Below are 16,709 nucleotides of genomic sequence, written 5' to 3'. Positions count from 1 at the left end.
AAAAAAAAAAAAAAAACAGCCGGGCACGGTGGCTCACAACTGTAATCCCAGCACTTTGGGAGGCCGAGGCTGGCGGATCATGCAGTCAGGAGTTCAAGACCAGCCTGGACAGTATGGTAAAACCCTGTCTCTACTAAAAATACAAAAATTAGCCAGGTGTGGTGATACATGCCTGTAGTCCCAGCTACTCGGGAGGCTGAGGCAGAAGAATCACTTGAACCCAGGAGGTGGAGGTTGCAGTGAGCCTAGATTGCACCACTGCACTCCAGCCTGGGCGAGAGAGTGAGACTCCATCTCAAAAAAAAAAAAAAAAAAAAAAAAAAATTCAAGAAGCCAAGGTCACAAGGTCAGGCATTGTGGCTCATGCCTGTAATCCCAGCATTTTGAGAGGCCAAGGCAGTCGGATCACTGGAGGTCAGGAGTTGGAGACCAGCCTGGCCAACATGGCGAAGCCCCATCTCTACTAAAAATACAGAAAAAAATCAGCCAGGCATGGTGGCATGCACCTGTCATCCCAGCTACTCAGGAGGCTGAGGCACAACAATCATTTGAACCAGGAAGCAAAGGTAACAGTGAGCCAAGATCGCGCCACTGCACTCCAGCCTGGGTGGCAGAGTGAGACTCTGTCAAAAAAAAAAATTTTCAAGAAGCCAAGCTTCAAAGTTTTGTTTAATATAAAGCTAATCCCTTTAATCTAAAATATTAAAGGAATTATCTATTTAAAAAATGCCAAATAAAGCGAAACTGTACCTCAGGGTTTCAATTTTAAAAATCTTGACTTATAATTAAGAAAAAAAGGGAAGTAGGACCTAAAAGGTAGTTTCCAGGTTTCAGTAAAGCAACCAGCAATATCTGGCTGAGGAGTCTAAGTTCCTGAGATCACTCATGGAACCAGTATTTGTTGAGCACCCACGATGTTCCATACTCTGGGCTCCAGATGTGAACATGCAGGCTGCTACTACACTTAGAGAAATTACAAACCATAAAACATGGCCCTTGAGTGCAAAAACCACCTCTATTAAGTCATATAAAATATTAGAGCTTGAGGGCTCCCAAGAGATTATCTAGTCTAATATCTGCATTGTACAAACAGGTTTAACTGAGTTGTCCATGGTTACAAGCAAGTTAGTGGTAAATCCCAACTTCCTGACTTTCCTTCATACTAATCTGTCTTTGTTTAGGAATTACTTCACCAAGAGTCAAGTCTTAATCTTTCATTCCCTTGTAACCCTGCAAATGTCATTCTGGAAAAACTAACCAATCTTCAAAATTCTCAATTCCTTTAGACAGTGTTACTACTTTCTTCTTCTGTCTTCCCACAGAACTCTGTATATTTGCATTACTACACACACTACTCTGTACTGTATAACTTGTTTATTTATCAGTTTCCTCTCCATAGACTATGAGCTCCTTGAAGACAATTACTTTTGCACCAATCTAATAATTTAACATCCATGCTACCCCAGTCCCAACCTCAACCTCCTTTTCCTATTAGGACCCTGATACTATTCAAGTATCCGTCCTCCTTCACATGGTCACATGCTTCACTCAAGGGAGGACTCCACTTAAGACCAGTAGGTTAAGCATGGCATTCAAAGGCAATCACAGACACTCGTTTTCCAGTGGTGCTGGGGTGGGCACGCAAAGCCACTCTAGCAAATGCAATGAAAGAAAAGTCTGCTGGGGAGCTTCTGAGAAAGGTTTCCTTCCCTCAAGTGAAAGGTACAAGAAGACATTCTCCTTCCCTGGACATTGCCTTAACTACTACTGGATTTATTTGAGACACTAGATTTCCTTGGAGAACTTTAGGTTATTTGAGTCAGTTTCACTCTTAGTCAGAAGCATCCTAATAAGCACATAGAAAAAGTGGTGAGTTGTGACTCAAAAACACAGACAAGGTGATTTCACAGCCCTTAAAAATGTAACAACCATGGCTAACATCTGACTGAATGAGGAAAAGCTTTCAGCTTTTTTTTTTTTTGAGATGGAGTCTTGCTCTGTCACCCAGGCTGGAGTGCAATGGCATGATCTTGGCTCACTGCAACCTCTGCCTTCCAGGTTCAAGCAATTCTCCTACCTCAGCCTCCTGAGTAGCTGGGATTACAGGGTGTGCCACTATGCCCAGCTAATTTTTGTATTTTTAGTAGAGATGGGGTTTCACCATGTTGGCCAGGCTAGTCTGAAACTCCTGACCTCGTGATCTGCCTGCCTCGGCCTCTCAAAGTGCTGGGATTACAGGCATGAGCCATCGCACTCAGCCAGCTTTCAGCTTTTAAGAACTGGAACAGTACAAATATGCCCACTCTCACCCTCTTTTTCAGCATAGTACTGGAAGTCCTTCCCAGAGCAATTAGGCAAGAGAAAGAAATAAAAGGCATCCAAATTGGAAAGAGTAGGTAAAATTGTCCCTGTTTGCAGATGACATGATCTTATATACAGAAAAACCTAAAGATTCTACCAAAAAACTCTTACTCCTGATGACTGAAATCAGTACGGTTACAGGATACAAATGTACAAAAATGAGTAGCATTTCTATACACCAACAACAAACTAGCTAAAAAAGAAATCAAGAAGGCAATTCCGGCCGGGCACAGTGGCTCACGCCTGTAATCCCAGCACTTTGGGAGGCCAAGGCGGGTGGATCACCTGAGGTCACGAGTTCGAAACCAACCTGGCCAACGTGGTGAAACCCCATCTCTACTAAAAATACAAAAATCAGCTGGGTATGGTGGTGCACGCCTGCAGTCCCAGCTATTCAGGAGGCTGAGGCAGGAAAATCGCTTGAACCCAGGAGGCGGAGGTTGCAGTGAGCCGAGATTACGCCACTGCACTCCAGCCTGGGCGAAAGAGCAAGACTCCATCTCAAAAAAAAAAGAAGAAGAAGAAGAAGAAAGCGGCAATTCCATTTATGACAGCTACCAAAAATAAAATACCTAGGAATAAATTTAACCAAGGAGATGAAAGGCCTCTACAAGGAAAACTAAAAAACACTGATAAAAGAAACTGAAGAGGATACAAACAAATAGAAAGACATCACATGCTCATGGATTAGAGGAATTAATATAGTTAAAATGACAATAGCAATCTACAGATTGAATGCCATTCTATCAAAATACCAATGACATTCTTCACAGAAATAGAAAAAAAAAGTCCTAAAATTTGTATGGAACCACAAAAGACCCTGAATAGCCAAAGCAACTCTGAGCAAAAAGAACAAAGCTAGAGGCATCACACTAACAGACCTCAAAGTAAACTACAAAGCTGTAGTAACCAAAACAACCTGGTACTGTCATAAAAACAGACACATAGGCCAATGGAACAAAATAGGGAACACAGAAATTAATCTACATATCTACGGCCAACTGATTTTTGACAAAGGTGCCAAGAACACTCACTGGGGAAAGGCCAGTCTCTTCAAGAAATGTTACTGGGAAAACTGGATATCCATATGCAGAAGAATAAAACCAGATCCCCATCTCTCACCCTATACAAAAATCAACTGTAAATGGATCAAAGACCTAAATGTAAGACCCAAAACAATAAAACTGCTAGACGAAAACATTTAAGAAATGTTTCAGGACATTAGTCTGGGAAAATATTTTATAAATAAGACCTCAAAAGCACAAGAAACAAAACCAAAAATGAACAAATGGGATGATATTAAACTAAAAAGCTTCAGGGCAACCAAGAAACAACAGAGTAAAAAGACAAGCTGCAGAATGGGAGAAGATATTTGCAAATTACTCCTCTGACAGGAGATTTTTTTTTTAAGCCAGTAAAATTTAGCAGTGGGGAGTTGTATACCAACTTTAATGACACTATGTTAAATTCTGATAACTCATTACCATTGGACCAGCCAAACAGGGGATTAATATCCAGAATAAACAAGGAACTCAAATATCTCAACAGAAAAAAAAAAATATATATATATATATATATCCAATTTTAAAAATGGACAAATAATCTGAACAGACATTTCTCAAACGAAGACATACCAATGGCCAACAAATATATGAAAAAATGTTCGACATCACTAATCATGAGGGAAATGCAAATCAAAACCACAATGAGGTATCATCTCACCCCTGTTAGGATGGCTATTATCAAAAAGACAAAAAATAATAAATGCTAATGAGGATGCAGCAGAGAAAAGGGAACTCTTATACACTGTTGGTGGGAATGTAAACTAGTACAGCCGCTATGGAAAACAGTATGGAAGTTCCTTAAAAAACTATAACTAGAACTACCATAGGATCCAGCAATCCCACTAGTGGGAATTTATTCAAATGAAAAGAAATCAGAATGTGGAAGAGCTATCTGCTCCCCCATGTTCACTGCAGCACTATTCACAACAGCAAAAGAATCAACCTACGTGTCCAACAACAGAGAATGGATAAAGAAAATGTGGTATATTCAATGGAATATTATTTAGCTGTTAAAAAGAATAAAACCCTGTCCTTCACAGTAACATGGATGGAACTAGAGGGCATTATGTTAAGTGAAATAAGCCAGGAACAGAAAGTTAAACACTACATGTTCTCATTCATATGTGAAGCTAAATAAAAGTTAATCTCATAAGTAAAAAGTAGAAGAGAGGATAGCAGAGGCTGGGAAGGATAGGAGGAAGAGAGGTATAGGAAGAGATTTGTTGAAGAATACAAAATTACAGCTTGATAGGAGGAATAACTTCTGGTGTTATATAACACTGTAGGATGACTAGAGTTAACAGTAATATAGTTTCAATTAGCTAGAAGGAGGATATTAAACGTTCCCAACACAAAGAAATGATAAACATTTGAGATGATGGATATACTAATTACCCTGACCTGATCACTATAAATTATATTCGTCAAAATATCATTAGGTATCCCATGAGTATGTAAAATTATTTGTCAATTTTTACAAATTACTTTTAAAAAAGAACAAAATTATAGTGACTAGACTTTATCACCTCTCATCTCTTTTAACACTCCCACTATCCAGCACCAATGCCAAACACATAAGAAGCAATTGATAATTTCAGCTAAGTGAATAAACAGATGAATGAAATAGAATTTTAGCCAGAGTTTAAAGACAGGTAGGATAGGCTGGGCGTGGTGGCACACGCCTGTAATCCCGGCACTTTGGGAGGAGGGGGCGGGTGGCTTGCTTGAGCCCAGGAGTTCAAGACCAGCCTGGGCAACATGGTAAAACCTTGTCTCTACAAAAATACAAAAATTAGCTGGGCATGGTGGCGCACATCTGTAGTCCCAGCTACTTGAGAGGCTGAGGTGGGAAGATTGCTTGAGCCCAGGAGGTGGAGGTTGCAGTGAGCCGAGATAGTGCCACTGCACTCCAGCCTGGGTAACAAAGCAAGACTCGGTCTCAAAAATAAATATATGAAGACAGGTAGGATAAATTTTATATCCAGTGATAAGGGAAATATTAGGGCCATAGGTAACGTATTTAGAAAACAGTACATACTAGAGCAAAGGAGTCCTGTGACTTTTTAAGTCCAAACCAATCTCAAAAGATTGAGTCAATGAAAAAAGCACAAAAGATTCTATTTCTGTAAGCCCCTTTTACAACGTCTATACCACCTATTAGCAGTCATGCAAGCTCTCCACTCTTCCTTCCATCTCAACCTTGGCCCAAAGGGGCCTCCCTCCCTCTAGGGAAATGAAGAGAGAGAATAAGGGGACGGGGACAGGGCAGGAAGCAGAGAGAGGAATACCACCTCTTCAGCACTTCAAGTCCAATCTAGTTTTTATTCAGGAAAACTGTCTTTGAAAGGTAAAATGGTCAACCTTCACAACTCATTTGACCCAGGGGACCTGGCCTCCACCCCCACACCCCACTCCCTACCAAGGTCACATAAACAGCCTTGACCTTTAGATCCTGAAGGATATCCTCTAGGCCATTACACACAGTCACAGAGAAGTCCTTGAAAACCTATTTCTGTCCAGGTACCTGGGCCAGCTTCACAACAGTGACCTGAAGGTAAAATGCTCCACACCCTATTACCAATTCAATCCCCCAGAGAAAATCAGTGAAGACATTTGCTATTTATAAAGGGCAACTCACCAAGGTCTCCGTACCTATTTGCTGCAAAACATAATATACACATTAACTTCAAGGCTACAAATGCTTGTCAACTTTCCAACAAAAAAGCCTCCCCTTATCTGTTCACTTGACCTTCTGTCAAAGTGCTATAAGGATGAGAATTTTTTGATCTTCAATAAGTATCAAAGAATACTTTCTCCAGAATGAAATAACCCAAGGCCACAATCTGATTGAGTGTCTTACTATAAACCAAGGAAGCATGCTGACTGCTCACAAGGGATTTTTATAACGGCCAATTTTGATCTACCAATGCAGCCCAGCCACCTCCAAAAGTGCCTTCTAAAGCACAGCTTACCTTGTAATTGCTAGAGTTCACCCAAGAGGTAGCAAGTCCATCCACAAGTTTATCTAACATGGTCTGGTCATGCTCAAGGTCAGCAGACTTCTGTTTGTCTGAGAAATAGTCTATCAGTTCTTGGCCAACCTGCAATCGTTTCCCCACATCCTTCTGCAACACCTGCGCCAGGCAGGACTCCATGCGAGGCTCCATAGTGGAATTCAAATCCAGATCCAGCAAAAGCTAGAGGGCAGTCAGGATGACTCCCTCCCAGCAGACGTATCTGGGAGGTTGCCTCTTTGTTCGCTGAAGGTTACTAAGAGCCTGTGTTTCAAAGATGCAATCTGGGGAATGGCAACAATGCACCATGTGTGTCTGAAGAGCAGCTGGTAGGATATTAAAAGTCCAATTTAAATAACTAGTAGGAGATAAAGGAGTGAGTGGCAGAGTGATGTTCTACTATTGGGTCTGAAATACTTCATAATTCAGCAGTCCATTCTGAAAAGTAAGAGAAGAGAACGACAAATTAGCACAGATAACATAACACCCAAATGTTATGAAACATTAAATCAAAGACAAAGCAATTCATGCTGCAGAATCATTTATAATCACAAGCAGAGTGAGAAGCATGAATGGCTTGGCAACCGTATCGGAATAACATAATTATTATTTTTATCAGGAAGAGTATCGAAGCCCAAAGAAGAGCCAATGAGCCACACAGTTGGCAGGTTGATGTTTTCCACAATTTCCCAGCTTATAAATGCACCAGTCAGGAAAGCAATCTTCTGCTTTAGCTAGCATATTTATTTGTAACTTCAATTCTATTTCCCACCAGAAATCTAACACCACTCTGTGTCTGAATCATTATAGGTACTGCAGCTTACTGCCTTACTCTCAGTCTTCTAAGAAAAACCAAGTATGGGAAATGAGGAAGGCTCTATAGAAAACACTGTTAACCAAAGTGGCTGGCTTGGTCACATTAAACAAAGTCAAGGGCAGCAGCTACATCACACTACTTTACAATGGAGTAAGTGGTAGCCTCCACCTCCTCCTCCCTACAACAAAGAAAAGAAAGACACAAAAAGAGAAAGGAGGTGGGCGCGGTGGCTCACGCCTGTAATCCCAACACTTTGGGAGGCCGGGGCAGGCAGATCATTTGAGGTCAGGAGTTCCAGACAGCCTGGCCAACATGGTGAAACCCTGTCTCCACTAAAAATACAAAAATTAGCTGGGCATGGTGGCAGTGCCTGTAGTCCCAGCTACTCAGGAGGCTGAGGCAGGAGAATCACTTAAACCCAGGAGGCAGAGCTTGCAGTGAGCCGAGATTGCACCACTGTACTCCAGCCTGGGCGACAGAGCGCGACTCCGTCAAAAAAGGCCAGGTACGGTGGCTCACGCCTGTAATCTCAGCACTTTGGGAGGCCGAGGCAGGCGGATCACCTGAGGTCAGGAATTCAAGACCAGCCTGGCCAACATGGTGAAACCCCATCTCCAAAAATATAAAAACTAGCCAGGTGTGGTGGTGGACACCTGTAATCCCAGCTACTCAGGAGGCTGAGGGAGAATTGTTTGAATCCAGGAGACGGAGGTTGCAGTGAGCCGACACGGTGCCACTGCACTCCAGCCTGGGTGACAGAGCAAGACTCTGTCTCAAAAAAAAGAGAAAGGAAACAGGCTCATATTCTGATCAGATATTGACACAGTATTCTCAGCTGACAATAGCACCATTTGGGCCTAGTGTTTTGATATTAAAATTAGGAGATCTCAAAATCATGTTTGAGTAGGGTAAAATACATGATATGGGGAAAGTACCAAAACTGTTTTAACCACACAAATTGCATAAGCTGTCTCGTTAACCTATAGCTGCTGGAGAATTGTACAAATTTATTTCTTACTTACCCTAAAACCATTACTTAATTCCTTTCATTTTAAACCAAGAAGACCCATAGGAAACCTGTCTTCAAGATTCAGTACCTCCCTGATACTGTGCCAAACTGAAGCTTTTTTCACACCAGTAGTAAGTCCCAACTTTCAAAGTTTCCAGAAAACATATCTTTGTTTTCTAAAGTAAAATTAAAATTCTCAGAGTAACTCACATTCTGAACACAGCAATTCTCTCCCCTTTCTAATACCACCCCATCCCCACCCCTAATTCAACATAAAAACATTGAGATTCTTTCTGAGGTATGGAATCACATACATCAAGTCATTCAGTGAGGAAAACCCTCCTTCAAAGCCCCAGCACATAACTACCCATCTTCTACTTTACTGCTTCCAACAACACAGAAGAGGGAGGGATAGCATTCAACAGGACTTAGTATCTCACAGAGCAATCCTTCCTTATACTGAGAAGAGATCTGCTTTCCAGTTATGTCCAAATGCTGGAACTAGTCCATCCTTCACAAGAAAGAGCTTCAAAAGCAGCTATTATCCTTCATTCCAATTTTTAGTACAAATGTAATACTTCCAGTTCCTTTATCATCTCTTATGTTGGACTAAAGAAGGTATCAACGATACGGGAAAACTTAAGAAACCAAAAGAATCTCTTTCTGGGCCTACTATTAGTCCAAGAAGCAGATCAAATAAGCACCAGGTTGGTGGTATATTAAAAATGGCCACAAATTCTTTGCTACTCCTCCCTCACCAAGGTGGAGTCCAAGTCCCCTCCTGCAGTGACTCTGGGCTTAACCCTGTGAAATCAGCAACTACAAAAGCAAGCAGAGACTTGCTATACAAGCAATGGAACTTGCCCTCTTAGAACGCTGCCCTGGGACGGCCATGCTGTAAGGAAGCTGGCCTAGCCTATTGGACATGAGAGGCCACTTGGGGAACCAACATGCTCTGACCAACAGCCAGCAGCAACTGCCAGACATGTGAGTGAGGCCATCTGGGACCATCTACCCATTCCAGTCGTCATCCGACTGCAGTTACGCCAGTAAGTGTAAGGAAACAAGCAGAAAAGCCACCAAGACAAACCACAGAATTATGAGAAATAACATTTCATTGTTGTTTTATTTAAGCCACTAAATTCATAGCAGTTGGTTACACAGCAATAAATAACTGATATACTCCTTCTTCCCCTAAACAACTATCATTCATTTTCATTCATTCTCAATGAAAAAAAATTTCATAGTGTTTACTCCTTCAAGGGGCCTAAAATGAACAGATACTAACCAATAATAATAATAATACAATTTAAGGAGCTACATGAGGTGTCAGGTTCTGTGTTTATATAATACTGATTTATATAATACTATCTCTAGTTCTTCAACTCTATAAAGTAGGTGTTAACATCCTTATTTATAGATTAAGAAATTGAGGTAAAGTAAAGGTAAGTAATTTTCCAAGGTTGCATGGACAATGAGTTTCCTTTCCCCACCTTGAAAACATTATTAGAAGTCTTAGCCTAATTCTGTTTTGACTCAAGAGGTCAGATTTCCTGTTTAGATAGGAAGCAACAGGCAAGAGAGCAAGGTCTCCATTCCTTAAGTAAACACTAGGAAAGTTCCCATTCGTTCAAGTCTCCCTACCGTGATTTATAAATATATATCATAAGAAAACCTCCCCTTCAACCATAATTGTGTAAGATTTCTAACAAATAAGCATATGCTTCTTGAATGTAATTATGCAACAAAGGCTTAGTACACTCAAAAATAGGTCATAAATTCCTATGAACGAAATGCAAAGAATGAAAGAGACTGGAAGCCCCTAGGCTTCAAGCAGATTGAATTCTCTCTTCTTTTTCTTCTTAATTTAAAATGACGAGTTGGTGGGTGCAGCGCACCAGCATGGCACATGTATACATATGTAACTTACCTGCACATTGCGCACATGTACCATAAAACCTAAAGTATAATAATAATAATAATAATAATAATAAAAGAAAAAAAAATTGGTAAAAAAAAAAAAGGTAACTATTCTCTCTTACACTTATTCTTATTAAACTGATGTTTTTGGACTTTTTTCATGCTTTTGTGTGTTTTCTACATCTCTACTTTCAGGGAGTATTAATCACATAGCTCCAAATTCACAAGGTACAAAAGTGCAAGACCTGCCTTCCACCCCTGACCCTCACAGCCACCAGTTTCTCTCCTTAAAAGCAAGTAATGGCCGGGCGCAGTGGCTCAAGCCTGTAATCCCAACACTTTGGGAGGCCGAGGCAGGTGGATCATGAGGTCAGGAGACGGAGAGCAGCCTGGCCAACATGGTGAAACCCTGTCTCTACCAAAAATACAAAAATTAGCTGGGCATGGTGGCACGTGCCTGTAATCCCAGCTACTTGGGAGGCTGAGGCAGGAGAATCGCTTGAAGCAGGGAGTCAGAGGTTGCAGTGAGCCGATCATGCCACTGCACTCCAGCCTGGCAACAGAGAGAGACTGTGTCTCAAAAAATAAATAAATAAAAAATAAGCAAGTAATGTCACCAGTTTCCCATGTATCCTTTCAGAAACATTTTCAGCTATCAAAACAAATAAATATATGTGTTCTCCTCCCTGAATCCTCTAGGAAGCTTTTCTAAACATTTGCAATTAAATTATAAAAACAGAAATCAAAAAATAATTGTATTTTAAAATAAAGAAAACTTAGAAAATAAGAGGGAAAAAGGATGACGTGGAGGAGTAAGAGAAGGAGGAGGAGTTACAGGAGGAAGAGGAGCTGGAGGAGGAGGAGGAGAAGTTACAGGAGGAAGAGAAGCCTGAGGAGGAGGAGTTACAGGAGGAAGAGAAGCTGGAGGAGGAGGAGGAGTTATGAGAGGAAGAGGAACTGGAGGAGGAGGAGTTACAGGAGGAGGAGGAGTTACAGGAGGAAGAGGAACTGGAGGAGGAGGAGTTACAGGAGGAAGAGGAGCTGGAGGAGGAGGAAGAGTTACAGGAGGAAGAGGAACTGGAGGAGGAGGAAGAGTGACAGGAGGAAGAGGAACTAGAGGAGGAGGAGGAGTTACAGGAGGAAGAGGGGCTGGAGGAGGAAGAGGAGTTACCGGAGGAAGAGGAACTGGAGGAGGAGGAGTTGGAGGAGTTACAGGAGAAAGAGGAACTGGAGGAGGAGGAGGAGTTATGAGAGGAAGAGGAACTGGAGGAGGAGGAGGAGTTATGAGAGGAAGAGGAACTGGAGGAGGAGGAGGAGTTATAGGAGGAAGAGGAACTGGAGGAGGAGGAAGAGTTACAGGAGGAACAGGAACTGGAGGAGGAGGAAGAGTTACAGGAAGAAGACGAACTGGAGGAGGAAGAGGAGTTACAGGACGAAGAGGAACTGGAGAAGGAGGAGGAGTTGGAGGAAGAGGAACTGAAGGAGGAGGACTTGGAGGAAGAGGAACTGGAGGAGGAGGAGTTGGAGGAGTTACAGGAGAAAGAGGAATTGGAGGAGGAGGAGGAGTTACAGGAGGAAGAGGACAAGGAGGAGGGGGAGTTACAGGAGGAAGAAGAACTGAAGGAGGAGGAGGAAGAGGAACTGGAGGAGGAGGAGTTGGGGGAGTTACAGGAGAAAGAGGAAATGGAGGAGGAGGAGGAGTTACAGGAGAAAGAGGAACTGGAGGAGGAGGAGGAGTTACAGGAGAAAGAGGAACTGGAGGAGGAGGAGTTGGAGGAGTTACATGAGGAAGAAGAACTGGAGGAGGAGGAGTCACAGGCAGAATAGGAGCTGGAGGAGGAGGAGGAGGAGTTACAGGAGAAAGAGGAACTGGAGGATGATGAGGAGGAGGAGTTACAGGAGGAAGAGGAACTGGAGGAGGAGGAGTTACAGGAGAAAGAGGAACTGGAGGATGATGAGGAGGAGGAGTTACAGGAGGAAGAGGAACTGGAGGAGGAGGCATTGGAGGAGTTACAGGAGAAAGAGGAACTGGAGGAGGAGGAGGAGTCACAGGAGGAAGAGGCACTGGAGGAGGAGGAGTTGGAGGAGTTACAGGAGGAAGAGGAACCGAATGAGGAGGAGTTGGAGCAGTTACAGGAGGAAGAAGAACTGGAGGAGGAGGCGGAGTTGGAGGAGTTACAGAAGGAAGAGGAACCGAAGGAGGAGGAGTTGGAGGAGTTACAGGAGGAAGAGGAACTGGAGGAGGAGGAGGAGTTACAGGAGGAAGAGGAACTGGAGGAGGAGGAAGAGTTACAGGAGGAAGAGGAACTGGAGGAGGAGGAGTTGGAGGAGTTACAGAAGAAAGAGGAACTGGAGGAGGAGGAGGAGTTACAGGAGGAAGAGGAACTGGAGGAGGAGGAGTTGGAGGAGTTACAGAAGAAAGAGCAACTGGAGGAGGAGGAGGAGTTACAGGAGGAAGAGGAACTGGAGGAGGAAGAGCTGGAGGAGTTACAGGAGGAAGAGGATGAGGAGGAGGAGTTACACGCAGAAGAGGAGCTGGAGGAGGAGTTGCAGGAGGAAGAGGAGCATGAGGAGAAGGAGGAGTTACAGGAGGAAGAGGAACTAGAGGAGGAGGAGGAGTTACAGGAGGAAGAGGAGCATGAGGAGAAGGAGGAGTTACAGGAGGAAGAGGAACTACAGGAGGAGGAGGAGTTACAAGAGGAAGAGGAGCATGAGGAGGAGGAGTTATAGGAGAAAGAGGAACTGGAGAAGGAGAAATTGGAGGAGTTGGAGGAGGAGGATTTGGAAGAATTGAAAGAGGAGGAGGACTTGGAGGAGGAGGAAAAGTGGAAGGAAGAGGAAGAGGAGGAATTAGAGAAGCTGGAGGGGGAAAAGAGGAGGAGGAGTTGAGAGAGTTGGTGGAGAAGGAGAAAAAGGAGAAAGAGATGAAGTTAGAGAAGTTGGAGGAGGAAGAAGAAGAGGAGCTGATGGAGCTGGAGGAGGAAGTAAAACTCTCTTCCATCCACCCATATCCTGCCCAGGCTCTCCATGAGGGAAAAGTAGAACAAGGAAACCTAGGTCTAAAGTTAACCATAACCAGTGGTCACCTATGGCTGAGCTAAGTAAAAACCAGGTCTATTAGTCTATTATATTTAAGACATAATGGGAGGCACTGCGATACAAAAATAAACAGGACTCAGCCCTTGCCTGCCTTTAGTGAGATTATGAACTACTGTTTACAATCCCTGCAGTCAGTTCTATAATCATCATTCAAAAGAGCAGTGTTACAGAGAAGAATTACCTTACAGCAGTGTTGACATCAGAGATTATTCAGAATGTAACACTATTTCTGAGTCCAAAAAAAAGTTCAATTTTCATAATTTTCCAAAAGAATATGAGAGACATTAAAATGATACAGAAGAAACAGCAGAGGAGGTGACAATAGCAAAACATCTTTATTCTTCTTCATCAGGAAAAGTTTTCTCCTTTAGCAAGATCTACTATGAAGGCTACTGAACACACTAAATGTCACTGCTGTATCAGTCACCTGAGAAAAGGGACACATTTCGGATATTTCTGAAAAAATGGTCCAACTCTTCCCAAACGCAAACCCCTTTCATTCTCCAACACCAACATTCTCTGCCCCCACTACAGTAGTTAGGTTCCAAGCATCTCAACCTTTTCCTGTCACATCATCTTGGTCCACAGGGCCAAAACAATAAAAGGTCAAGACAATTGCCCTAGGCATGCTCCTTTATAGTACCCTGGAAAGTAGAAATTATCAGAGGAACCAGAACAATGGGCCAACTCTGCTGCAGGTCAACAGGAAAAAGTTTAAAAATACCAACTTCAACAAGAAGGAAGGAACACACAATAAAAAAAGCCATCTTGATGTAATGAAAAGAGGCATCAAGTTGGGAATTTTGGCCTCTGGTCTTGACTCCCAAGTGGCACTGTGGAGAATACCAGCTCTAGCATGCATCAAATAAGATTAAGAATGAAAAAGGACATGCACAGAGCCTTTTTTTTAAAAAAAAAAAAAGCACCTATCTCCAGCCCCTTAATTACCATATCTACCTGTGGCACTTACACACACTATCAATAAAGAACTATTAACAATGGGGGATGGAAAGAAGAACAGAATCAACCATAAGTTCTGACAACTTTTTTAGTCTACTGTAGACTACTTTGTAAGAAATTAAAAGGAGGACCATTTATACTTAGTAGCTTAAAACAACAATGAATTAATATTTCCCATAAGTCTACAAGGTGGCTGGGCTCAGCTGGGAAGATCTTGTGCTAGTCTTTCCTGGGATCATTCATGCAGCTGAGTCATCTGGCATTTTTACTGCAGCTAAAGGCTCTACAATGGTGTCATTCACATGTCTGGGACTCTGGTGCTGGCTGTTGGCTGGGCCTCTCTCCACACATGATCTCTAACCATTCAGTGGCATAGCCTAGAGCTCATCATGTAGTGGCTGGAGCACTCCAAGATGACAAAGGGTGAGGCTACCAGGCCTCCTGAGGCCTGGGATCCACAACTTGCATGTTACTTCTGCCACAATCTATTGGTAAAAGCAAGTCACAAGGCCAGTCCACATTAAAAGTGTGAGGAAGCCAGGCGCGGTGGCTCATGCCTGTAATCCCAGCACTTTGGGAGGCCAAGGCAGGCGGATCACCTGAGGTCAGGAGCTCAAGACTAGCCTGGTCCACATGGTGAAACCCCATCCCTACTAAAAATATAAAAATTAGCCAGGCATGGTGGTGTGCGCCTGTAATCCCAGCTACTCAAGAGGCTGAGGCAGGGAAATCACTTGAGCCTGGGAGGCGGAGGTTGTGGTGAGCTGAGATCATACCACTGCACTCCAGTCTGGGCGACAGAGTAAGACTCTGTCTCAAAAACAAACAAACAAACAAAAAACAAAAACAAAAGTGTGAGGAAATGGATTCTACCAATCAATAGGAGGAGCTACAAAATACTGTGACATCTTTTTCAATCTAACACATATGTACTCAATGGATATTTGTAGAATGAATAAACGGATGGAGCGAATATATTCATATACCCTGTTTATCCATTACCAGTCTATCTGAATCATTTTTATTTACTCATCAACTTATCAAATATAAAATCTCACTATAGAATATACTAAAGAAATAACTATAGTCTATAACTTCACTTGAAAGAGCTTCCAACATACTCAGAGAGGACAAGACATACACACACACAAAAGGCTTGTCAATGTCGGAGGTCAACACAAACACGAGATGTATAATTAGCAGATTTAACAACTAAAATACTGCACCTGCCAAATAAGGAATGTGAATAAGTACTATGAAAATTCAGAGGAAGGAATGGATTAAGAAGGCTTGGAATGACCAAGTCAAAACTATATAAACAAGATTCAGCTTGAGCTTTGTGTTAAAATGTGGCTAGGATGTGCATTTAATAGTTATGGTGGCCAGGCCCAGTGGCTCACGCCTGTAATCCCAGCACTTTGGGAGGCCAAAGTGGGCGGATCACCTGAAGTCAGGAGTTCCAGACCAGCCTGGCCAACATGGCGAAACTCCATCTCTACTAAAAATACAAAAATTAGCCGGGCATAGTGGCACACGCCTGTAATCCCAGCTACTTGGGAGGCTGAGGAAGGAGAATCGCTTGGACCCGGGAGGTGGAGGTTGCAGCGAGCCAAGATCACAGAACTGCATTCCAGCTTGCGCCATGGGAATGAGACTCCATCTCAAAAAAAACAAACAAAAAAAAATAGTTACAGCACTTAAGGAAAAACAGCATAAGCAAAATGAGGGAGGTGAAGAGTGGTATGGCAGACATAGTGAGATACCTGTGAGGTAAGTAAGCATTATTATTCTCATTTTGAAGATACAGAAATGCAGCTCAGAAAGGTTAAAAAAACAAAAACAGGTCGGGCGCAGTGGCTCACACCTGTAATCCCAGCATTTTCAGAGGCTGAGGGGGCCGGAAGTTCGAGACCAGCCTGGCCAACATGGCAAAATCCTGTCTCCACTAAAATATAGAAATTAGCAGAGTGTGGTGGCACACGCCTGTAATCCCAGCTACTCAAGAAGGTGAGGCAGGAGAATCGCTTGAACCCAGGAGGCGCAAGTTGCAGGAGCCGAGATCGTGCCACTGCACTCCAGCCTGGGTGACAAAGCAAGACTCCGTCTCAAAAAAAAATAAAATAAAATAAAATTAACAAATAAATTTAAAAAAACAAAAACAAACAAAAAAATCTGCCTAAGGTTTTAAAACTAATAGCTGTCAAGCAATAATTCAAAACCAGATCTGCCTGGCCCCAAAGTTTGTGTTCTTTTCACTATACTACAACTTCATTGAAATTAAGCATGAGCATTTACTAACTGAAACATGAAAACGTTTCAGCTACAGCATGTGGGGCATAAGAAGGAGAAAATTAAGAAACACAAAGTCAAATCATAAATAAGGAGTTCAAGAAGCCTTAATAAAATAATATTCCATACCAGAGTATCAAGAAGGAATTAAATTACCAGCACCAGTTAATCAATAA

General features: G+C 42.5%; 1 protein-coding gene across 25 annotated transcripts in view; it reads right to left on the bottom strand.

The window, feature by feature from the left end:
- CLASP1 (cytoplasmic linker associated protein 1) overlaps positions 1–16,709 on the bottom strand; it is a 310,798-nt gene that overhangs the window by 260,641 nt on the left and 33,448 nt on the right. For all 25 annotated transcript variants that reach the window (XM_063712719.1, XM_063712722.1, XM_063712720.1 and 22 more), the window contains exon 2: positions 6,398–6,877. In XM_063712719.1, coding sequence (XP_063568789.1) covers positions 6,398–6,592 — 195 coding nt within the window. In that variant the 5' untranslated portion in view covers positions 6,593–6,877. The remainder of the gene's footprint in view (positions 1–6,397; positions 6,878–16,709) is intronic.

The sequence above is a fragment of the Pongo abelii genome, chromosome 11, assembly GCF_028885655.2.
Source record: "Pongo abelii isolate AG06213 chromosome 11, NHGRI_mPonAbe1-v2.0_pri, whole genome shotgun sequence".
Classification (NCBI taxonomy): Eukaryota; Metazoa; Chordata; class Mammalia; order Primates; family Hominidae; genus Pongo; species Pongo abelii.
The sequence above is the reverse complement of the archived record's forward strand: the minus strand, read 5'-3'. Positions and strand labels throughout refer to the sequence as shown.